The sequence below is a fragment of the Vicia villosa genome, linkage group LG7 (genome assembly GCF_029867415.1).
Source record: "Vicia villosa cultivar HV-30 ecotype Madison, WI linkage group LG7, Vvil1.0, whole genome shotgun sequence".
Classification (NCBI taxonomy): domain Eukaryota; kingdom Viridiplantae; phylum Streptophyta; class Magnoliopsida; order Fabales; family Fabaceae; genus Vicia; species Vicia villosa.
Genome location: NC_081186.1, coordinates 133,837,467 through 133,862,898, shown reverse-complemented (window position 1 = coordinate 133,862,898; position 25,432 = coordinate 133,837,467). Strand labels below are relative to the sequence as shown.

At 37.4% G+C, this 25,432-nt stretch overlaps 2 protein-coding genes across 2 annotated transcripts; both read right to left on the bottom strand.

The window, feature by feature from the left end:
• Positions 1-2,679: 2,679 nt before the first annotated feature.
• Positions 2,680-5,208, bottom strand: LOC131620221 (uncharacterized). The gene is made up of 4 exons (XM_058891225.1): positions 4,798-5,208; positions 4,482-4,701; positions 3,023-3,359; positions 2,680-2,743 (listed from the first exon to the last, which is right to left on the bottom strand). Exons 1-4 carry the CDS (start codon positions 5,206-5,208, stop codon positions 2,680-2,682), a joined length of 1,032 nt encoding a protein of 343 aa, XP_058747208.1.
• Positions 5,209-22,722: 17,514 nt separating this feature from the next.
• LOC131618577 (germin-like protein subfamily 1 member 7) lies at positions 22,723-23,715 on the bottom strand. Its single transcript, XM_058889769.1, has 2 exons — positions 23,522-23,715; positions 22,723-23,388 (listed from the first exon to the last, which is right to left on the bottom strand). The coding sequence occupies exons 1-2, from the start codon at positions 23,637-23,639 to the stop codon at positions 22,841-22,843; spliced, it is 666 nt and encodes a 221-aa protein (XP_058745752.1). The 5' UTR covers positions 23,640-23,715; the 3' UTR covers positions 22,723-22,840.
• Positions 23,716-25,432: the final 1,717 nt, after the last annotated feature.

Genomic DNA, 25,432 nt, shown 5'->3' with positions numbered 1-25,432 from the left:
ATACAACAACTATTCATCTCACTCAACAACAATTTCGACACTCACGGAGAAAGAATCAGAAAGAAGAAAAGAGGAGAAGAAGTGTATGCAAGAAGGAGAAGAACAAGAGACTACCTGAACTGATTTGTCGCGTTTATTTCGCCAAGAATCTCTGGTTTTCTGCTCCATCGTCCTCAATCATCATCCCAGGTAAGCTCACATATCATTCATTCTTCATCTTTATGTATCGTTGTCATTTCTCCAATCGTCTCCCAATTTGAGCGAAGCTGGGGCAGAGAGAATAGAGAAATTGAAGATGAGAGTAGACAAGGTGCGACGAGTTCATGGTGGTGTTAGGAATCTCCGATCGGAGACGGAGAGGACGCCTCCGCGAGAATCATGAGAGAAGGGATTGGGATCGTCGCTTTTGATTAACCCTAGCCCCTTTTTTGTTCGTTTCAATTTCTTCTTCTATTATTAATTAACAAATGAATTAATTAAGTTAATGGAAAATGTTGATAGGAGTTAAGTCTCTGATTAATTGTCATTAATTGCTGATTTAAATTAGTTATGATAATCTGAATAAAACTAGATCAAGACAATGCACATTGGGACATAAGAATTCATTTCCTACACCTCCCCCTAAGGCCCATGTTGTTTTTTGGCAATTCTGAACAATACCACAAAAACTATGCTGTTGGGCCTGCTCAGACTGGGCCCCGCGCCCCTTTGCTAATCACACCACTGTATTCAGTCCTCACCCCCCGGTGTACATATTTTCATGTTAGATTTAAGTTCTTTTTTCATATAGTTTTGTATGCTAATTTTAGGTGATGAAGGATAGAAAAACACTTAGAAAGGGGGGGGGTTTGAATAAGTGTAGTATCAAAACTTGTAAAATAAAAACAACTTGCACAATTATTTTTATCCTGGTTCGTTGTTAACTAAACTACTCCAGTCCACCCTTATCAGGTGATTTACCTCAACTGAGGATTTAATCCACTAATCACACGAGATTACAACGGTTTTCCACTTAGACACTGCTAAGTCTTCTGATCACAACCTGATCATTCTAGGAACAATCTGCTTAGATACCCTCTAAGACTTTTCTAGAGTATTCTAATCTAACTGATCACTCTAGTCCTTTACAACTTAATGTAAACAAATTCTAAGAGTATTACAATGCTTCTTAAAAGCGATAATCACAACTGTGATATTTCTCTTACAGTTTAAAGCTTACTCTCACTATATTATTATAACAGCAATAAGTGAGGTTGAAGATGAAGTTTGAGAGCTTTCAAAATGAACAGCGTTTCAGCCAATTTTTATTAAGAGTTGTATGCAGTTTCGTTAACCATTGCTTCTCTTAAGAACTTCATTTTATAGGCGCATGAGAAGATGACCGTTGGGAGCATTTAATGCTTTGCGTATTCCGTACAGCATTGCATTTAATGTTTCACACTTTTGTCAACTACCTCGAGCCTTGCTTTTGCTGTGACTACTGACGTTGCCGTTAATAGCTTCTAATGTTCCTTTTGTCAGTCAGCGTAGCCTGCCATCTTGTACTTGTTTCTGATTGATCTTTTGTAGATACAACGTTTGAATATCATCAGAGTACAAACAGCTTGGTGCATAAGCATCTTCTGATCTTCTGACCTTGAAGTGCTTCTGAGCGTGATACCATTACTTCAGTGCTTCTGCTTCTGAACTCTAGTCCTTCTGATGCTTCCATAGACCATGTTCTGATTCTGCTTGACCATCTTCTGATGTCTTGCCAGACCATGTTCTGATGTTGCATGTTGAACCTTCAGAGTCAAAGCTTCTGAGCGCTGATTTGTGCATACTCTTTATATATTTCCTGAAAAGGAAATTGCATTGGATTAGAGTACCACATTATCTTAAGCAAAATTCATATACATTGTTATCATCAAAACTAAGATAATTTGATCAGAACAATTCTTGTTCTAACAATCTCCCCCTTTTTGATGATGACAAAAACATATATAAATGATATGAATTTGCAATCAGAATAACAGACGGCAAAAGACAATTACACATTTATAGCAATAGCATATAAACATAATGTGTGAATGTGTCTCCCCCTGAGATTAACAATCTCCCCCTGAGATAAATAATCTCCCCCTGAAATAAATACTGGAAGAAATTTTGCATAAAGAACTTCCCTGAGTATCTTCTATTTCAGTTGAGACGATCACACATGCTTAGATCTTCAGAATATTCACAGCTTCTGCTTCTTGCTTCCAGAGGACAGCTTCAGAGCTTGAATTTCTTCTTGAATCATTTCATGCTAGATTGTATCAGAACATTGTTGAATGTACCAGAGCATCATCAGAGCATCTTCTACATTCTGAAATGTTACAGAACAAACTATACGACAAAAGTCAGAGCATGAATGAATCAGAGCATAACACCTATATATATCAGAGCATAAAATATGTATCAGAACATACAGAATGCATCAGATCATATATATATATATATATATATATATATATATATATATATATATATATATATATATATAGTAAAGCTTAAACAAATATATCAGAGCATATAAGGACAGAGAAAAAGTTAGTGCATATTCCATCATTAGAATATCATAACATCCTTCCTTCTTGCTTCTGATTCTGAAGCTTCATAGCACTCAGCTTGCTTCAGTTTCCATGAGATTATTCCCTTTTACAGAATTGCGTTTCCCCATGGTTTTGCTTCTAGTGTTGAGCTTTGAAAGATGTCTTTAATCCTGCAAAACACTTAAACAACACAGAACTTACAAGTTCTTGTTAGAAATGTGGGGACTTTCACCCAGTAACTGATAAAATAAATCAGATCATTTATCACATTTTCTCCCCCTTTTTGTCATAACATCAAAAAGAATATAAAAGATTCAGATGTAGAAAACGACAAACAGAAGAACTTTTCATTGATCAAACAAACAGAGGTACAAAAGATATGCAGAGAAAGATAGATGCAAGAAGCAAAGAGATAACTAAGACTCAAAGACTAAGACCCTAGCTTATACATAATCTTGGCCAGCATAGCTTGAATCCCAGCATTACTCTCATTCTGACTTTGGATGAAGGTGCGAAACTCAGCATTGGTTTCATCTTGCATATGCATCCGAGAAGCCATCTCAACCTGGGTCTTCTGAATGACCTCTAGAGTCCTTGCCAGAACAGAGGGTTCACCAGAAGAAGCTTCACAACTTCTGTTCAGAGGATCAGCATTGATCACCATTGCTTCCATGGCAGTCTTCTGAGAGAGATCATGAGAAGGATTTTCCTCAACAGGAATTTCTTCAACAGAATGATCTTCAGCTTCAGCATCAGCATCTTCCATCTCAACATCATCTCCGTACACTGGAGTAGGAAGATCAGAAACTCCATTCTCAAGAGCTTGCAGAATGGCAGCTAGATTCCTTGGGGCAGAAGGACCTTCAACATCTGGAGGAGCAGCAAATTTTGGAATCACCATGTCAGGATCTTCTGCAGAAGGATTTGCTCTCAGAAGGTCAAACAGCCATCTGAAATCTCCAAGCAGCACTGGATACTGAGGTCTCCAGACCATCATATCTCTGCAAGGGTTAGCTTCCATTGCAGCAGCAAGTCTTGCTTCTTCAAGTCCATCCACAAATGGCTTCTCTTCAAGACAGAATCTTCCACCAAGATGAGTAAACAAGAAATCTTCTGATTGCCTTAAAAAGCCATTTGGTCGAGGAGCAAGTTCTACGCAAATTTCTTGCAGTTCTCGAAAGTAGGCATCTGCTTGTCTTCTAAAGAATCTCCAGAATCTCCTCATAGCAACATCATTGAGTCCTCCATGATGAGCTATTTTGATGGTGTCAAAGACTCTTCTGACATTCCTCTTTACCATTTCAAAAATTTCACCAATAGGATATGCTCGACGGGTTTTTATTTGTGTACGGGCAGAGACAGGTGTTAGAAGGGAATAGGGTTGAGGTTTTCTATCAAGACACAAAGATGATTCTGCCTCATTATCAGGATCTAACACTACAAGCTCAGGCTCAGGTCGAGGCTTGGGAGTATGGTTGCAGTCACGGAGCAATTGCTCATGTGATGCAGAGTCTGGTAGGTCAGATGAGGGAGATTTATTTTGAGGTTGAGAAGAGATGGGTTCAAAGTTCGCATGAGGTGGGGGTTGAGAAGAGAAGATATTTGTGTGAGGTGGAAAGAGAGTTTGAAGGGGTTCAATCTCAAGAATAGGATTAGCAGGGGTCTGGTCAGAAACATGGTTTGTTTTGGATGGAGAAGAATGGATGGGATCATTTGTGACAGGTGAAAGAGAAGGAGCAGGATTATTGGTTACAGGGGTAGAGGGAGGTGTGAGAACACGGACATTGATGGGTGATTCTGATGGGGCTTTTTCTGGTTGTTTTACTGGTTCAGGGTTTTGAGCAATATTAATTGATGCAACTTCTGAACGTAAAGCAGGAACAGAATCGGGTTCAGAAAGATGTATACCTTTGGACACCTTCTGAAGAGCTACAGTCACAGCCTCCAGTTTCCTCTGCTTCTTTCTCTTTGGCATTTCCACAACCACTGACTTCCCAAGAGAGATTTCTCTTCTCCTTGCAGACTCCGGATTCTCCTTCTCACACTCAGCAGTCTTCTGACCTTCAACAGTTTGAGTTGTTGGTCTTTGACTAGAGACTTCTGGCTGATTCTGAGCTTCTTCTTCTTCCTCTTCATCAGAATCTCTTAGAATCAGTTTTCTTCTTTTCTTGGTTTTCTTCTTCTCAACAACAACTTTCTTTGACTTCTTTTTCTTTTTCTTCACCTCCACTTCTTCTTCTTCTGCTGCTTGCACAGGGACAGGATCTGCTTCAACAACAGCTTCTTGTTCCGCAACATTAACAGTAGCAACAGTAGCAGCTTTTACCTTTTCCTGATTATCAGAAGAAGGATCAAACTTTCTTTTTGTTCTCTTTTCTTTGTTGACAGCAACAGTTTGAGTATGATCAGAGGCTTCTTCTGACACAACAGTGCTAGAAGTGGATGGCCTTTTTCTTTGGACTTTCTTGGGAGCTTCTTTAGGATCACCAGTATTGAGAGAGTTAAGATACTGAGTCTTAACTTCTGGAATTTCACTTCTGAAGAATTCTTCAAATTCAGCAAGAACAGGATCTCTTCTATCAGTGGTTCCGGAAGGAGGTGTTGGAGCATGACTGATAGTTTTAATAACATTCATCTTTCTCAAGGTGAATGCATCCAAACAACTTCCAGTACAAACAGTAATATCCTTGATGGTTCCTTCAGCTTCCAGTTCCTCAACAATCTTGGAGTGTACCAGAAGATTTGTAATGATTCTTTCAAAAGGAATAATATTACTCTTCTTTGATCTGAAGGCATCTCTAGATTCCTTCACAGTTTTACACATGTGTTTGAAAATGATATAGATGATATCCACCTTCTTCTGAGTGGCAATGCAATACAGAATATATTGCTATTCTTTGTTGATGAAATCTGCAGAATGAGTGACTTTTCTGTGGTAGAAACAGCCTAGCAGAATTTTTGTCCAGATTTGATAAAGCTCCTTCAAATCTTTGACAGGCTTGTTATACTTCCCATTTGTATACAGAGTAGACAGAACATTATCCCATTTTTCTCTCTTATCAAGTTCGTAAACTCCTTCAGCAGATTTGAGATCAAACATTACTCCCAGAATTTCTTCAGTAACCACCACTAACTTCCCATGAACAAACGATAAAATTGATTTGGGGCCAACAATAGCATGCACCCAGAATTCCTTTACCAGTTATGGATAAACTGGTCCACAGAACTCAGCAAATAACGAGGTCCAACCTTGAAAGATCATATCGTCTTTAAGATGATACTAATGTAGTTCGATATTATCAAAATCCACCATGAGTTCACAGATGACTTCTAACTTATTTCTAGGGATAGAGCAAGTGATAACAAGAACAATAGGTTGATCTGTTTCTTTAAAACTTTGAGGAGCAGAAGAGCCAGGATTTTGAGAGGATGAAGCAGCCATTTGAGAAGTACTGAGATTCTTAGAATACTTTCTGGGTTTTCGCTTAGGGTTAGAAAAGACAGCAAAGAGGTTGCAAAAGTGCATGCAAGAACAAGGAAGATGAAAAGAGAGCGAAAAGGAACCCTAATGAATTTGAATGAAATATATAGAGGCGGATTTGAAAAGAATATGTAATGCATTTATGAGAATGAACAGTTACAGAATCAATTAAAATCAATAGCATTAAATGATGAATGACGTTAGGTGAGAGAACGTGGTAATTGAAATGATTTAACACAGTTACCTAGGGCGATGTCCCGTCAGATACACTCACGCTTTTACCATCCGAGCAAACACGTGTTCTCTACCAGAAAATACTTGATGACAACTGTTAGTCAAGAAGGTAACTTCTGATTCTAGGTAAACTTTTTCATCTTCTTATTCTGATTACTGATTTAGACTACCATTCTTTATGAATGATCTGGTTCTGATAGGATCATTCTTCTTTCCAAGAATGACATCTTCTGAATGAGCAGAAGTGAGTCTGGAAGATCTTCTGACAGTTGGTTCTTCAGAAATGCTTAGATTCTCCAAAGAAGCTGCAACTTGACATTCAGATTCCTTACTTCTGAGAAGTTCTGCTTCTGATGCTTTGCTTCTTGGTTCTACTGCTTCTGATATATCAATATCAAAATCTACAAAATTCTCAAACTGCTTTGGCTTTTCAAGACCAAGCTTATCATCAAACCTGATATTGATTAATTCTTCTACAACCAATGTTTCAGTATTGTATACTCTGTAGCCTTTTGAGCGTTCAGAATATCCAAGAAGGAAACACTTTTGTGCTTTAGAATCAAACTTACCAAGATGATCTTTAGTATTCAGAATAAAACATACACATCCAAAAGTATGGAAATATGAAATGTTGGGCTTTCTGTTCTTCCACAATTCATAAGGAGTCTTATTTAGAATAGGTCTGATAGAGATTCTATTCTGAATGTAACATGCAGTGTTTATTGCTTCTGCCCAGAAATGCTTAGCCATATTGGTTTCATTGATCATGGTTCTGGCCATTTCTTGTAGAGTCCTATTCTTTCGCTCTACAACTCCATTTTGCTGTGGAGTTCTAGGACAAGAGAAATCATGGGCAATGGCATTTTCTTTGAAGAACTCCTCAAAGAATTTGTTCTCAAATTCACCACCATGACCACTTCTAACCTTTATGATTTTGCACTCTTTCTCAGATTGGATCTGAGTGCAGAAATCAAAGAACACTTAATGAGACTCATCCTTGTGTTTTAAGAACTTTACCCATGTCCAGCGGCTATAATCATCAACGATGACTAATCCATATTTCTTCCCTCTGACAGATGTTGTTTTGACTGTACCAAACAGATCAATGTGCAAGAGTTCTAACGGCCTTGAGGTAGACACAACATTCTTAGACTTGAATGCAGGTTTGGAGAACTTGCCTTTCTGACATGCTTCACAAAGAGCATCTGATTTATATTTCAGATTAGGGAGTCCTCTGACAAGATTTAGTTTGTTAATCTGAGAAATCTTTCTCAAACTAGCATGTCCTAATCTTTTATGCCAGACCCACTGCTCTTCAGAAACAGACATAAGACAAGTTATCTTCTGATTCTTGAGATCTTGAAGATCTATCTTATAAATGTTGTTCTTCCTCTTGCCTGTAAATAGGATTGAGCCATCCTTCTGACTTACAGCCTTGCAAGACTTTTGGTTCAAGATTATATCATAACCATTGTCACCTAATTGACTTATGGACAATAAGTTATGTGTTAATCCTTCTACAAGAAGTACATTAGTTATGGAAGGAGAGTTACCAAACTTTATAGTTCCAGAGCCAATTATCTTGCCCTTCTGATCTCCTCCAAACTTGACTTCTCCACCAGATTTAAGCACCAGGTCTTGGAACATAGACCTTCTTCCTGTCATGTGTCGCGAGCATCCAGAGTCCAGGTACCATGACATGTTATGCTTTGTCTTCTTTACAGCCAAGGATACCTGCAATAGGAATAATCTTTTCCTTAGGTACCCACATTTTCTTGGGTCCTTTCTTGTTAGTTTTCCTCAAGTTCTGATTGAACTTGGGTTTGGCATTATAAGCAATAGGAGGAACAGCATGATAATTCTTATTCTGAGTTCCATGATATTTCTTAGGTTGTGTCACATGCTTCTTGGTGTGTGTTATGTGAAAGCTTTGAGCATGTGATGTGTGCCTAATATCATGTGAGTGGCCATACTTGAACTGATCATACAATGGCTTGTATGTGATTTTCATATCATCTACAGGTTCAAGTTTGTATGGGGTTTCACCCTCAAAACCAATGCCAACTCTCTTGTTTCCAGAAACAGCACATATCATAGAAGTTAGCTGACTTCTGCCAATACTTCTAGATAGGAACTTCCTGAAGCTTAAATCATATTCTTTCATAATATGGTTTAGACTAGGAGTGGACTTTTCTAAATCAGAAGAAGATCCAATGTTGTTGGATAATTTTAAAACTTTTTCTTTTAATTCAGAATTTTCCAACTCAAGCTTCTTAGTTTCAAGTTCAAATTGCTTTTTCAGCTTTTTGTATTTGATACTAAGATGAGCTTTTAGTTCAAGAAGCTCTGTTAAACTGAAAACTAACTCATCTCTAGTTAGTTCAAAAAATACCTCTTCAGAATCTGATTCTGACGTAGATTCTGATCCATCATTGACAGTGGCCATCAGTGCAATGTTTGCCTGCTCATTTTCAGAGTCTGATTCATCTTCTGACTCATCCCATGTTGCCATAAGACCTTTCTTCTTATGAAACTTCTTCTTGGGATTTTCCTTCTGAAGTTTTGGGCACTCATTCTTGTAGTGTCCAGGCTCATTGCATTCGTAGCACATGACCTTCTTCTTGTCAAATCTTCTGCCTCCATAAGATTCTCCTCTTTCAGACTTCTTTGAGCTTCTGAAGCTCTTGAACTTCCTCTGCTTGCTTTTCCAGAGTTGGTTAACTCTTCTGGAAATCATGGACAATTCATCTTCTTCTTCTTCTGATTCTGATTCTTCAGAATCTACTTCTTCAGCCTGAAAAGCGTTAGTGCATTTTTTATAATTAGATTTTAATGCAACAGACTTACCTTTCTTATGAGGTTCATTGGCGTCAAGCTCAATCTCATGACTCCTCAGGGCGCTGATCAGCTCTTCCAAAGAGACTTCATTCATATTCTTTGCTATCTTGAATGCAGTCACCATTGGGCCCCATCTTCTGGGCAAGCTTCTGATGATCTTCTTCACATGATCAGCCTTGGTGTAGCCTTTGTCCAGAACTCTTAATCCAGCAGTTAGAGTTTGAAATCTGGAAAACATCTTTTCAATGTCTTCATCATCCTCCATCTTGAAGGCTTCATACTTCTGGATTAGCGCAAGAGCTTTGGTTTCCTTGACTTGAGCATTTCCCTCATGAGTCATTTTCAAAGACTCATATATGTCATGGGCAGTTTCCCTGTTAGATATCTTCTCATACTCAGCATGAGAGATAGCATTCAGCAAAACAGTCCTGCACTTGTGACGATTTTTGAATTCCTTCTTTTGCTCATCAGTCATTTCTTTTCTTGTGAGCCTCACACCACTGGCTTTAACTGGATGTGTGTAACCATCCAACAGAAGATCCCATAGATCAGCATCTAGACCAAGAAAGTAATTTTCAAGTTTATCTTTCCAGTATTCAAAGTTTTCACCATCAAACACTGGTGGTCTAGTATAACCATTGCATTTCCATTGTATTGCTCAGCAGAGCCAAATGTAGATGTAGATGTGTTTGTTGGAATTTCACCAGCCATCTTTTACTGAAGCGTTTTTCTCTTCCTGAATCTTTTCTAAACACGGTTAAGTGCATGCACCTTAGAACCGGCGCTCTGATGCCAATTGAAGGATAGAAAAACACTTAGAAAGGGGGGGGGGTTTGAATAAGTGTAGTATCAAAACTTGTAAAATAAAAACAACTTGCACAATTATTTTTATCCTGGTTCGTTGTTAACTAAACTACTCTAGTCCACCCTTATCAGGTGATTTACCTCAACTGAGGATTTAATCCACTAATCACACGAGATAACAATGGTTTTCCACTTAGACACTGCTAAGTCTTCTAGAGTCTTCTGATCACTCTAGGAACAATCTGCTTAGATACCCTCTAAGACTTTTCTAGAGTATTCTGATCTAACTGATCACTCTAGTCCTTGACAACTTAATGTAAACAAATTCTAAGAGTATTACAATGCTTCTTAAAAGCGATAATCACAACTGTGATATTTCTCGTACAGTTTAAAGCTTACTCTCACTATATTATTACAACAGCAATAAGTGAGGTTGAAGATGAAGTTTGAGAGCTTTCAAAATGAACAGCGTTTCAGCAAAGTTTTTGTTAAGAGTTGTATGCAGTTTCGTTAACCTTTGCTTCTCTTCAGAACTTCATTTTATAGGCGCATGAGAAGATGACCGTTGGGAGCATTTAATGCTTTGCGTATTCCGTGCAGCATTGCATTTAATGTTTCACACTTTTGTCAACTACCTCGAGCCTTGCTTTTGCTGTTACTACTGACGTTGCCGTTAATAGCTTCTAACGTTCCTTTTGTCAGTCAGCGTAGCCTGCCATCTTGTACTTGATTCTGATTGATCTTTTGTAGATACAACGTTTGAATATCATCAGGGTACAAACAGCTTGGTGCATAAGCATCTTCTGATCTTCTGACCTTGAAGTGCTTCTGAGTGTGATACCATTACTTCAGTGCTTCTGCTTCTGAACTCCAGTCCTTCTGATGCTTCCATAGACCATGTTCTAATTCTGCTTGACCATCTTCGGATGTCTTGCCAGACCATGTTCTGATATTGCATGTTGAACCTTCAGAGTCAAAGCTTCTGAGCGCTGATTTGTGCATACTCTTTATATATTTCCTGAAAAGGAAATTGCATTGGATTAGAGTACCACATTATCTTAAGCAAAATTCATATACATTGTTATCATAAAACTAAGATAATTTGATCAGAACAATTCTTGTTCTAACAACAAAATCATAAAATCAATATAAAAATCTCCTTGTTTTCTAGATCATTTTAGGATTTAATTTTAGTCCTTGTAACCAATTTCTCCCATAAAAATCAATAAAATAATAGTAGTATTTTTAGTTTATTTTTGTACCATGTTTTTGACTTGCTACTTCATGCTTGTGTATAATTTTGTACCATTGTATCCTTACTCAATTTTGCTCATGTATCTTACTTATGACTTCTAATTGTGGCTTTAACTTTCATGTTCCTTTATTCCTAACCTTTAGGTAGAAACCATGATAACATTAGGATCTAGAAATTCCCATTTTAACATTAGGCTAGTTAATTCATATTAGGCTAGTTTCCCATTTCTTTTCCTTTTCAACTTCAAAACACTTAACAAATACTTGATTTAATTCCCCTTAAAAGATACCTAAAAAATGACTAATAAATGCTTGACTAATGAAAAGGGAATGGACACACTCGTATCCCTTGTTTAAGGGAACCACCTGAGTGAAAGTTCCTAATCTAAAAAACACCAACAAGAGTAATTCGAGTCTCCCTTGTTTAAGGGGTACACCCGAAACGCTCGACAAATCTCTCTCTTCTCTATCCCGCCTCCGAGGCATTCTTTCTCCTAATCGAACACGTTATTTCCGCTCCATTCCCAGCTTAAGACTCTAGAGGTCGAGCGACGGAGTGCGAATGTAACTGTTCAACTAAAAAACACAAAAACTAAAGAGTCGAACTACGGCGCTCTGATTCCTTAAAAGGATACGTAGGCATTAGGTCGCGGGGCCTAAGCGAGCACAATTATTTATAAACCTTATTTTCCCCGTGTTTCTTCTTCTTTCATTTGCATACATTCCCTTAGCATTAAGCTCTAGATTTATAGTACACACCCTTTAGATAGCAACAAACATAGGTGGATACCATCGAGTACGATGGGCGTGAGGGGTGCTAGCACCTTCCCCTTGCGTAACCGACTCCCGTACCCTATCTCTGGTCGAAAGACCTCGTTCATATTCATCTTAGGTTTGTTGGTGTTCCTTTCCTTTTAGGATAGATATGTTAGTGGCGACTCTGTTGTTCATCATTTCGCGAGCGTGTGACAGTTGGCGACTCTGCTGGGGGCGTTAGACCTATTGCGGGTCCGTACTTAGCGAGTCGATCCTAGCCTTTGTTTGTTGTTTGTTTATTGGGTGTGCTTATATATTGTTTATGTTTTGCATTGTTTAGTTTATGCTTGCATATCATGTTTATTTTCTCGCATTCTGGATTATATTATGGGCCCCCGTGGGGGCCACATATTTTTCTGTTTGTCTTTGCAGGTGGGGGGTTTTGTGAGGTAAAAGGCCCACTACCCAGGCCAGTGACACATAGGATTAGTGTGGATGCTCATGTCAACTCCCGTAGCGTTTGATACGATCGAGCTTGACATGGGGTACCACAACCAGGCGAGGTTCTTTCATGGAACATTGTGTCTGGCACGTTTGTTGCCTCAAACACATTGTACCCCGTGGGAATCGTTAACCCTGGTGACCATTAGGAACCACTTGTCCGTGTCTAGACTACATACCCGTGAGATTGGGATGGGACAGGAAACTTGACCTTCATCATACCCGGATTTCTGCTATTTAATAAAAGGCGTCGAACCTTTGATCTTGGGACATTTGACTTATACAGAAGTTCTACATCAGTTATATATTAGAATCAACATTGAACCTCTGAATATGGAGGATTCGACCTTATTTGACTTATGCACAAGCTATTTATCCAGAAAGCAACGTCGAACCTCTGAATCTGGAGGATTCGTCCATATCTTATTGACCATGAGAAGTTGTTATCCAAAGAAGCCTTTATCCTTGATCCTGATTTCTGCTGCATTTGCATCATTATTAACATTTTGCATTCATGCATATGCATACATGGTTACCAAGACTCTTACCATTCTTCCTTTTCATCAGATCTGTCAAGACGATTCCCCGACACTGATATTTGACCAGAACCAACATACAAAGAATCATGGGAGATTATAAACAAGATCAAGCTACTATCAAAGAATCCCATGCCTCCTCATGGGGCACCTTCCACCAATGGAGCCTAGAAACTTTATGTTTGTCAGAGAACATTTCATTTGCATTAGAATAAGGCTAAGCTTGCCATTGTATAGATTTCTTTAGTATTTTCAATTGTATTACTTTTGTTGTTATCAAGTACTTCTCATTGTAAGAAACTCATTCTGTTTGAATAAATAAAAATAATGCAATATACATGTTTTTCTCTCAAATCATTTCATCTTTGTCATTATGTTCATTGATACTTCACTCATTTGTCTTAAGCAACTAAAAAAAGGAGAATGATGAAAAATCAAAAAACACATGAACTACTAACTGTATGCTTTTGGAACAAAGATCCCGCTGACGATGTACAGGCATTGTTTCAATTCCTTAACACCGGAGTTATAAGGGAGTGAAACCTTCGTTAAACCCTTGAGCCTAAGGAGTAGTAGTTTCTTTTCAGAAAAAAATACAAAACCCTCAATCTTAACCAGGTGCAGGGTAGTCTTCAGTTAGTGCGACCAAGCGCTCAACTTTCAGGTATTCCATCAGAGGATCAATCATATTCCATCTCTCACAACAAAATAAAAAAGAGCACAATCCACAATAGATGTCTCTCATTCACCGAGAAGAAGGCAGTCACAACCTTTTCATCAAGTCATACAACTTGTTCCCGAACGAGACAAAAAAGAATGAAAGAAAGTTATGAATAAAAAAAATAAAAAAAACAATAGCCCGCTAAGTCAAAAGAAAGGAAAGCTTTAAAGCAAATGACTTAGGCAAAAATTAGGGCATATCCCGCTGGACAACGAAGACCAAAATCAAAAGAAACTTTTTGTCCAGGCAAAAATTAGGGAAAGCAAAAGAAAAAATCCTCCAAGGGACAAGTTGTTGTAACCATCAACGAAAGTACCAAAGGGTGGCTGCCACCTCCATCAAAGCCATAAAGGATCCTCATCCATCATAATCCTTCTTGAAAGGTGAATACTCGTGTCAAACTAACTGAACGTAGGACTGGAGAACATCACGAAGAAGGGGTGGGTTAAGTAGAACTTGAGCCTTTATCCTTTGTTTCTCAAACCGTGAACCCGACCACGTTACAACCGTAAAAAGTCCTAATTGAAGCAGGGTTCGTTCCGAAAGCATACAAACTGTAAAGTAATGTCAAACTGACTCCTAATGTTGCTGTGTCATTTGCGTCAGTATCAGTACAACATTACGACAAATAAAAACTTTTTCTTTGAGATTAACATGTGCATTGCATTCTCATTATCCTTTTCAAAACAGAATTGTCTCTAATCAGAGAATAAGTGCTTGATACCAAGGAAAGTTCAACATTGAAATTCCAGTGAGTGATCTTACAAGGGAAAAAGTTGGTCATCCACAAGGAAAATATCTAAAGCATCCATTAAGTGGAAGAGTTCCTTTCAATCTGGGGCATTCATTCCATGATCTACACTGGGGCAGACCATCGCAAATCTCCATGATTCAAGTATTATCAAAGTTCTATCTCAAGAGATCATACATGCTGGGGCAAGCTAGTAACAATTCATCTCTTCATCTTCAATCAAGTGTCATATATCAAGACAAGTGTCAAGGAGTCAAGCTAAACACCTCACCTTCACAAGGGCTATCCTTCAAGCTATGACATTTCTACAAAGGCACTCTCCATCCATCCCTGGTACCTTGGAAACAAATCATTCCATTCATAGTCATGCATGCATCATGCATATCATCGCATTTTCATTATCATTTCTCCCACATGATCCAATCATCAATAATACAGGGGCATCCACCCTATCTTGAATCAAGCAAAGTTCAGAACTCCACTTAACCTATTCCCATACAAAGCAGAAACCCTGAACGATCAATCAGTACACTACATATAGAATTCATTGCATTGCATTGCATCTTCAGAAGTGCATAAAATAAATCAAACATTTGCATATGAAAAATAAAGCCAAGTTACTCATCAGATGAGGTCCCTACAAGCGTTCAATTAATAATCCACCTGGATCACTCAGAGTTACCATTGTGGTGTCATCTCCCCAAGTCAATCGTGTTCATCTTTCTTCAACCCCGAGTTGATGTTCTCGATTTCAACCCAGAGTTGGTTCTCCTTTCATCTTTTAACCCCGAGTTAATTATTTTTTCCCTCTCACCCAGAGTTGACGGATATTTCTTTTCTTCTTTCCCTCTCACCCAGAGTTGACGGATATTTCTTTTATTCTTTCCCACTCAACTCAGAGTTGACGGTTATCCTTTGTTCAATCCAAAATTGATTTCTTCTTTTCCCACTCAACCCAGAGTTGACGGTTATCTCTTGTCTTTCCCACTCAACCCAGAGTTGACGGTTATCCTTTGCCTTTCCCTCTCAACCCATAGTTGACGGTTACCTCATGTCTTTTCCCTCTCAACCCAGAGTTGAAGGTTGTCTCTTGTCCTTTTCCTTCTCATCTAAAGTGGACGGATATTTCTTAATTGTCTCTCCTTTCCCACTCAACCCAGAGTTGACGGTCATCTTTTACTCAATCCAGAATTGGCTTCTTCTTTCCCCACTCAACCCAGAGTTGACGGTTATCTTTTATCCTTTTCCCACTCAACCGAGAGTTGACGGTTATCTTTTATTCGACCCGGAGTTGATTTTTCTTTTCCCACTCAACCTATAGTTGACGGTCATCTTTTATTCGACCCAGAGTTGATTTTTTCTCCTTTCCCACTCAACCCAGAGTTGACGGCTACCTTTATTTCATCCCAGAGTTGATCCTTTCCTTTTCCCACTCAACCCAGAGTTGACGGTCATCTTTTGTCTTTTCCCACTCAACCCAGAGTTGACGGTCACCTTTTTTCTTCCCACTCAACCCAGAGTTGACGGTTATTTCTAATTGTTCATCTTTCCACCTCCAACCCATAGTCATTATCCAATTACTTTCTCTCAATCAAGAGTTGATCTTCTTTCTTTCCTTCTCAACCCAGAGTTGACCCACTTTTTTGTTTCAACCCAGAGCTGACGTTTATTTCATTTCTAACCCAGAGTTAATTTGTTCAACCCAGAGTTGATACGATTTTCCTCAGTGGATTTGACACCATTCTTTTCTCCAGTGGATCCTATCTCATCAGGCAAATTTTCAGGTTCACTTAGTATTTAATCTTCTTCTACCTCGAATGCTCGAAAGGCTAGCGCCAATCTCACCTTCAGGTTTAAGATGATTAAATAGGGGCAGCTGTTGCACCCCAAAATTTGCCCATCTAATTTTACTTCTAACTGGCTTATGCATCTTATAAATCCATTCATTAAGTCATCTAATACCTCATGCATCATTAATCAATAATTTGGCGTTGGGATCAAGGGTCTTGAAGAGATAGGGTTATTATATTACTTTGAAGCTCTCACTCTCATTAAGAAACTCATCAATCAAGGTGTTCTATTCATGATTACTTGGATTTCAAGTCATTGGTATCGGGATTCAATTAAGAATTAGGGGGAGATAATGTGTATTGAATCATTATTGAGAGTAAGGTAATTTGATAAGAGCTTTGACTTTTGGTCAAAGTCAACCCTAAAGAATTGACTTTTTGACCAATAGCATCTCTAGACTATGTTGGGATTTTTTATTGATTCAAGAGTGCAAGTGGAGATTTGAATTGGAATCAAACAGCAGATGGAGGGAATTGGTCCACTACGTGGGAGAGAATTACACAAAGTCAACATCCCTTTTTAAATTTGAAATTGCCAATTTCAAAATTCAAGTTACTTGCAAATATATTTCAAAGCATTGTCCTTTACAGTACAACACCTTACATCCAAGCAGCATTACAATTCCAAATCTACATCATGCTGTACAAAAAAAATAATACTTTATTTTTACAAGCAGAATCTTGTTGTAAACAAATAGAACAAGTCTCCCAAAATTGATGATAATGTTGACAAAAATAGTGTTGCTGCTGAGTCTGAGTTCACAGCAGAAGAGAGTGGCTCGAATATTGGTATTATTGGTTCTAGACTTGACCATAACGTATTTGGCTTCGAGGTTTCGGTCGACGGGTGATGATTCTTTAATTTTGTCGAAGCTTCAAAAGGCAGAATCGGATATTGATAGAAGAGTCTACAAAATTCAAGACGATCAACCTGTGATTGAAGTTTCAGATTATTTGTCGGAGTGAGGCGAGGATGAGTCAAGTGCGGGAATTTTAACAGGAGAATACCATAGCCACTCATGCATCTGTACCTTCACATAACAACCACATGACAAGGACCTTCTCTATACACCGTCACCAATTCATTCAATTCACCCTATCCCGCATAAAATACAAGGCTGCAAATCAAAAAAATAAACCTCATAACATCAATAATCATTCAAAAACAACAGCCCTGCATCAACAAGAAAAAACCAGCTCAGAGCAAAATCTACAAAATTAAGAAATCCATAATAGGAATAAACCAGATCAACCAACATAAACCATTCAGCCCCTGCATAAATCACCCCAAACTCCAAACAGTTTCAAACCTACAAAAAATCCAGCAAAGTCATAAACCACATAACTACCAAACTAGAATTCATAACTGTCTCAACCAAAAAAACAGAACTCTAACTGAATCCCTAACTTCCTAACCAACTTAAAACAGTTTTCTAACTAACCAATAACTACCTCTTAACCTCCTAACCGATTCTATAACTGTCATAACATCCCTAACTCACAAAAACCTAACAGAAAATAACAGATTGGTAACAGAATTATCTCACTAACCGATTCAGTTGTAAGCATAACAGAAGAGCAATTGCAAGAGATTGATAATAGAGATCAAAAGAGTTCAACAGAAATCAGAAGAAAACTCACTTCTATAAATCAGAATCTCTTCACTTCATCACTCTCTTCACTTCATCACCCCCTTTACTCCCACTCTCCACCATTTTCACCAATTCTCCAAGGTTCCTCACTTTCTCATCATCTTCACCATTCACACACACCATTATCAATTCTCACAGCTCTCATTCTTCACACTCCATTCACTCTGAAATTCTCTCTCAAATCCCACTCACAGAACCTCACCCATAGCTCTCTTCCACGGCCGTGAGAGCTTCCACATTGGAAGCTCTGCACGGTTGAGCTTCAACCTCAACTTTCCCTAATTCAGAGATACAACAACTATTCATCTCACTCAACAACAATTTCGACACTCACGGAGAAAGAATCAGAATGAAGAAAAGAGGAGAAGAAGTGTATGCAAGAAGGAGAAGAACAAGAGACTACCTGAACTGATTTGTCGCGTTTATTTTGCCAAGAATCTCTGGTTTTCTGCTCCATCGTCCTCAATCATCATCCCAGGTAAGCTCACATATCATTCATTCTTCATCTTTATGTATCGTTGTCATTTCTCCAATCGTCTCCCAATTTGAACGAAGCTGAGGCAGAGAGAATAGAGAAATTGAAGATGAGAGTAGACAAGGTGCGACGAGTTCATGGTGGTGTTAGGAATCTCCGATCGGAGACGGAGAGGACGCCGCCGCGAGAATCATGAGAGAAGGGATTGGGATCGTCGCTTTTGATTAACCCTAGCCCCTTTTTTGTTCGTTTCAATTTCTTCTTCTATTATTAATTAACAAATGAATTAATTAAGTTAATGGAAAATGTTGATAGGAATTAAGTCTCTGATTAATTGTCATTAATTGCTGATTAAAATTAGTTATGATAATCTGAATAAAACTAGATCAAGACAATGCACATTAGGCCATAAGAATTCATTTCCTACACCTCCTGTAACACCCCAATTCTACCCAAGCATATAGGTACAAATATCAGAGTATAAAAATTAAATTCATAAAAACAATTAGGGCGTTACACTTAAGTAACCACATTACCAAACATAACATACTCGTAAAAGATGCGTAACACAAGTAATCAAAGAGGAAGGATTCTCATAAACACTTGATAGTATTCATACTTATATACATGCATCGGTAAACAGAATATCCACAACATTCCTCCAAAATACAACGTATGATAAGGTATTCAAAATGCATAATACGAATACATCCAAAGGATCAAATATACATCAAAAGGATCCTATAAGCATCATCTACAAAATAAGTGTTCGACCCCCCCTAGGTGTTACGTATCACGAGCGGACGACACCAAAACGGACGACTACTAAAAGAGCACCTACACTTGCGGATCACCTGCGCATTACCCACGAGTAGGTAACGTTAAGGCAGAAGGGTGAGAATATAATTCAAAATGAAAAGCATGATAAATATAGTAATTCCAACAAGTATCATTAAGAATCATACAACAAAGTAATCCACTAAGTCAACCACAATCAATATATAAGTAATGCGACACATGAATGATAACATAAATTATAAGGACAAACGATGATGAATGAGACTCGACTATGCATATGCATGTGGTACCAAATCCGGAGTAAAACTCCTCCTTGTCATTATGACAAATACACCTGCCGAGCATTATGCTGGGACTTTATTCCACTCAGGAAGCCCGCAGGCTGTCGTCATCGAGCATTTAGCTCCCACTAACGACCTCTTGCCACTCAGGCTAATATACCGTTACCGAGCATTAAGCTCCTACTGGTAACCAATGCCCGCAGGCCATCTGTTAACAGCATTTCGCCATTAACGTATTGAAATGTTATGCTGTGCATACAAACGACTCGATTACATAACAACAACAACAATAATATAACTCGGTCACATATCCACATCACACCGATTATATTAATCCACACGGATACATCACCAAAATTGCCACTCAGGCGTTCAAACTCACACAGCACACATATACCGTCAAAACATACTTGATTAGCAAATATCGTTTTACAAAAATACATTTATGAAAAATTCATTCAACCACCAATACACTCCTCTTTATCATAAAGCATACTCAAGGGTTCCCATAATACTTCAAACGGCGCGTAGAAACGACCTACGGTTTAAAAGATACGACGAAACGAAGTTTGGGAAAATCTATATTTCGCACAGTCCGCTTGAGCTCCGCTCAGCGGACCCAGACAGAAAATTATCAGACAAAATTGCAGAAAATCCGCTCAGCGGACCTCCACAGAGATTTTCCTGCAAAAGAACCTCCGCTCAGCGGACCCTAGGCCGCTCAGCGGACCTGCGTAAACCTAGAAAAATCAGTTCTGCAACAGACCTGCAAAATCCCACCCAATCATCTCAAAACCTCAAATAAGCTTCCCTACACATCCTACACAACCCATACATGCCATATATTCACTCTAACAATCAATGATCCATGGTTCACTCACTAAATGTCAATAACCTAATAATTCCTTCATGAGCAAGAAAACATGGAGAAATGAAAAAACAAACATGATCAATGGGGATATCTATCATCATACTACACATACACACCACAAAATCAAGTTTATAACTTCAAAACTCACAAAACACCCAATCCACCATTGTTGGTCAAACTTAGAAAAGAGCAAGAACAAGAACAAAACAAACAAAACTATAAGAATCATACAATCAAGATAAACTAGATTCACCCCCTTACCTTGGTTAATCTTGATTCTAGCTTGGTTGGGATTTCTACAAAAATCTCTTCTTCTCTTTGTTTTTCTCTTCTTTCTCTTCTCTTCACAAGTTTTCTTTCTTTCTCTCCAAAATATCTCTCTTTCTCTCTATAACTCTTTCTATTTCTCTACTTATCATTTTCACCCTCTTAACTCTCATTAATTCTAATTTTGGCCCAAATGTTACTAAACATTATTTCTAACCAATTAACACCCAAAACATAATAATTACACACATGGAAAGTAATAAGTAAAATATTAGCATAATTAATATTTACCGACTGACTCGACTCAAAAACGGTAAAATTTAGGAAAATGTAGCAAACATCACAATTAATCAGAAAAACACATTTACGGGTGTTACACCTCCCCCTAAGGCCCATGTTGTTTTTTGGCAATTCTGAACAATACCACAAAAACTATGTTGTTGGGCCTGCTCAGACTGGGCCCTGCGCCCCTTTGCTAATCACACCACTGTATTCAGTCCTCACCCCCCAGTGTACATATTTTCATGTTAGATTTAAGTTCTTTTTTCATATAGTTTTGTATGCTAATTTTAGGTGATACAAAATCATAAAATCAATATAAAAATCTCCTTGTTTTCTAGATCATTTTAGGATTTAACTTTGGTCCTTGTAACCAATTTCTCCCATAAAAATCAATAAAAAAATAGTAGTATTTTTAGTTTATTTTTGTACCATGTTTTTGACTTGCTACTTCATGCTTGTGTATAATTTTGTACCATTGTATCCTTACTCAATTTTGCTCATGTATCTTACTTATGACTTCTAATTGTGGCTTTAACTTTCATGTTCCTTTATTCCTAACATTTAGGTAGAAACCATGATAACATTAGGATCTAGAAATTCCCATTTTAACATTAGGCTAGTTAATTCATATTAGGCTAGTTTCCCATTTCTTTTCCTTTTCAACTTCAAAACACTTAACAAATACTTGATTTAATTCCCCTTAAAAGATACCAAGAAAACACCTAAAAAATGACTAATAAATGCTTGACTAATGAAAAAGGGAATGGACACACTCGTATCCCTTGTTTAAGGGAACCACCTGAGTGAAAGTTCCTAATCTAAAAAACACCAACAAGAGTAATTCGAGTCTCCCTTGTTTAAGGGGTACACCCGAAACGCTCGACAAATCTCTCTCTTCTCTATCCTGCCTCCGAGGCATTCTTTCTCCTAATCGGACACGTTATTTCCGCTCCATTCCCAGCTTAAGACTCCAGAGGTCGAGCGGCGGAGTGCGAATGTAACTGTTCAACTAAAAAACACAAAAACAAACAAAAACTAAAGAGTCGAACTACGGCGCTCTGATTCCTGAAAAGGATACGTAGGCATTATGTCGCGGGGCCTAAGCGAGCACAATTATTTATAAACCTTATTTTCCCCGTGTTTCTTCTTCTTTCATTTGCATACATTCCCTTAGCATTAAGCTCTAGATTTATAGTACACACCCTTTAGATAGCAACAAACATAGGTGGATACCATCGAGTACGATGGGCGTGAGGGGTGCTAGCACCTTCCCCTTGCGTAATTGACTCCCGTACCCTATCTCTGGTCGAAAGACCTCGTTCTTATTCATCTTAGGTTTGATGGCGTTCCTTTCCTTTTAGAATAGATATGTTAGTGGCGACTCTGTTATTCATCATTTCACGAGCGTGCGACACACCGTCCATAGTATAATCTTTCTCCCAACCATGATACGATATATATTCTATTGTAGTGTTTGCAGCCAATACGCTGCCCCATAAGCTTAATAAAAACCTTCTTCCCCCAATGGCAATTAATTCTTGAATCTTCTCTTAAAGATAGTAAGAAGGTAAGATTATCATACATTAGGTTTATTTCTATTATTAAGATCCTCATTCTTTAAATTTTGGAGTTAATTTATATTTTCATTATTCGAAAAGTTGTTTTTTGCTAGTACGTACAGTAATTTTTAGTTAAAAATCACTCATGAATAATTCAAATTTACATGAGAAGGGGACATGTAGAAATTGAATATATTACAAAAATCACAACAACAATTATTATTGAACCACATGAAACTCAAAATAAAACAACTATGTATTCAAATACATAACCAATACATTTATTTAGTAAGAAAACTAACAAGTAGATAAGGTTGATTGCATAAGGTGACTGAAGAACTTATCAAGTTTTCAAACTAGTTGTTGTCATACCAGGTTTGCCCTTGAAGATAATCAATGATACTCTTATCAACTTGAAAAGCTTTAGTAAGAACCTCATCAGAAATAAGGGGATCAGATTTAAACAAAGCATTTGCAATAGTGATAACTCCTGGATTTTGACTACTAAGTCCAGCGATGGCAACGGCGTTGCCATATCCCACATTTAGTTGAAAGTGAATTAGACCGATTGGGAACACAAACACATCACCCTTGTTGAGAACTTTGGTGAAAAGACGATTTTTATCTTGATTGGATGTGACAAATCCAACATAAAGAGTACCTTCAAGAACTGTAAGAATCTCAGTTCCTCGAGGGTGAATGTGGGGTGGATTTAAACCTTTAGGTGCAAAATCAATGCGAGCCAAAGATATTCCAAGTGTGTTTAGACCGAGTAGTTGGTCTACAAATACTGGAGTCACTTGAGAACCCAATGCATTTACGGGATTTGCAGGGTCAATATGTTTGAAGAAATCTTCGGCTTTAACTTGTGCAGGGTCTTTACAGAACTTTCCGTTCACAAAAACTATAAATTATCAAAGCATAACAGTAATATATCAAAAACCAAGTAAATAATGTTATTTCTTAACTTAAGCTAATTAAACAAGTAAGCCAAATTCAAATTTAAATAGTATGATTTGGGAGGAATGTATACATACCACCATCTTTGGGATCTTTGATTGCAACACAAAAGTCTTGGAGAGGGCTTGGGTCATAAGCAAAGGAAACAGAAGATGCCAAAGCCAAGATGCTAACAAATAAGTAAAGAACTTTCATTTTGCAATTCACTACTACTCTTTAATGATTTTTGTTATTGTGTAAGTTATTATTTGCTTGTAAGAATTGAATTATGTTGCATGTATAGCTTGCTATTTATAAGGTAAAACATTGAAGTGGTTTCCACTTGATTTTTACCGTCATTAATTTTCTATTAAACAATGAACCGTTCTTTAACAACTACCGTGCTAAGTCTCCCCACCAAAGTCAATCAAATTTTAAAATGAAATGCTTTGGGCTAAATCAAAATAAGATTTAGACTGTGTATTAATATATGGTTACAAGGCATCCATAAATAATTAACTAGGGTTTTGATTACAAATCAAATTATTATAATATAATATATTCTTAGTAACTTGTTTTATTTCCGTATTGAATAACTCAACAGCTTTTCTTTTATAAACATGAAAGTTGAATTGGTTTGCAATTGATCTTTATCTTAATTAATTTAGTATTTGGATAATAAGTCATTCTTTCATAACTTGTATGTGTGCTTAATTGCCTCACCAAAGTCAAGCAAATTTGAAGGCATTACTTTGTCTACTTGACATTTGATTTAGTACATGTTCTTGTAATGGTAGTTTTATTTTGAAATATTCTTGGCAAATTCAAATTAAAATCAGTAACGTCTTCGTCTTAGTTCTGCAGACATAATTTTTGAGTTATTTGGTCACAAGTCACAATCATAGCATCACGCTAATATATGTTCCCAAGGCAGAATAGAAATACCATTTCAAAGTTAACCAGCCAATATATAATTAACTTGGTCTGTGGTGTATTTTGATTTCTCGTCTTTGTGCGGGTATTTTGTTTTTCCGTTTTTGTACGGTGTTCATTTGTTTCAGGTTGAAAGATTAGTTTCGATCTAGTGCAGATTCAATCAATGACTTTGGTGCCGTCAACGCTACAGATCCGGAAGCATGAAAATTTCGGACATCTCAATACAGTCAATACATTAATATTTGTAGGCATATGCAATTTGCCGTTTTATGCTATTAACATGGATGTTGTGGATTTGTTCGCAGATTCATCCTTTTTGTTTTTGGCGATTTTGAATTTGTATTGCAACGATGTACTCTATCCATTTGAATGAATGAATATCATTTATTTTCTGTCAAAAAAAAAAACTTGGTTTTCACTGCAATCCAAAATATGAAAAATAAATAATAAAAAACATCTCACGCTAATTAAGAATGATAGATAATTTTGTTTAAAAGGTGGTGCATTGATCTCGCTATAAATTTAGAGAATTTCTTTAACCATCTCCCTCTTTTCTTGGTCACCTCTGTTAAAAAAATTCAAAATACCCTCACTTCGGAAATGCATTTCCGAAACGTTTTTTTTTTTTTAAAATTTGTCTTATTTCGGAAATACACTTCCGAAAACACGAAAAAAATGTGTTTTTGGAGATGCATTTTCGAAAACACCCACTTTTTTGGGTTTTCGGAGATGCATTTCCGAAAACACCTTTTTTTGTTGGGAGAGGGGTGTCTTCGGAGATGCATATCCGAAATATTCCAAGACCAAATTGGTGTTGGAATGTTTCGGATATACACTTCCGAAAGAATTCAATAATTATTCAAAAATTAAAATCAAGGTGAATCAATACAATTAATAGGTATAAAATCAAGGTGAATCAATAAAATGAAGGTGAATCAATAAAATCAAGGTGAATCAAAATTTTCTAAACAATTTTAAAGTTAAAAATTATTTTACTAACTTATATAAATCAAAAACATTTTAATTCCATAAATAAATTTTGAATTATATAGAATTAAATATAAAATTTATTC

Excerpts from the sequence above, each read along its gene's own strand:
- LOC131618577 (XM_058889769.1), bottom strand. The coding sequence starts at position 23,639 with ATGAAAGTTCTTTACTTATTTGTTAGCATCTTGGCTTTGGCATCTTCT. Across the intron at positions 23,389-23,521 it reads CAAAGATCCCAAAGATGGTG|TTTTTGTGAACGGAAAGTTC; the intron begins GTATGTATACAT and ends GATAATTTATAG.
- LOC131620221 (XM_058891225.1), bottom strand. The coding sequence starts at position 5,208 with ATGAATGTTATTAAAACTATCAGTCATGCTCCAACACCTCCTTCCGGA. Across the intron at positions 4,702-4,797 it reads CAGAAGAAGAAGAAGTGGAG|GAAGAAGAAGAAGCTCAGAA; the intron begins GTGAAGAAAAAG and ends TCTGATGAAGAG. Across the intron at positions 2,744-3,022 it reads GCTATGCTGGCCAAGATTAT|GATTAAAGACATCTTTCAAA; the intron begins GTATAAGCTAGG and ends AGTGTTTTGCAG.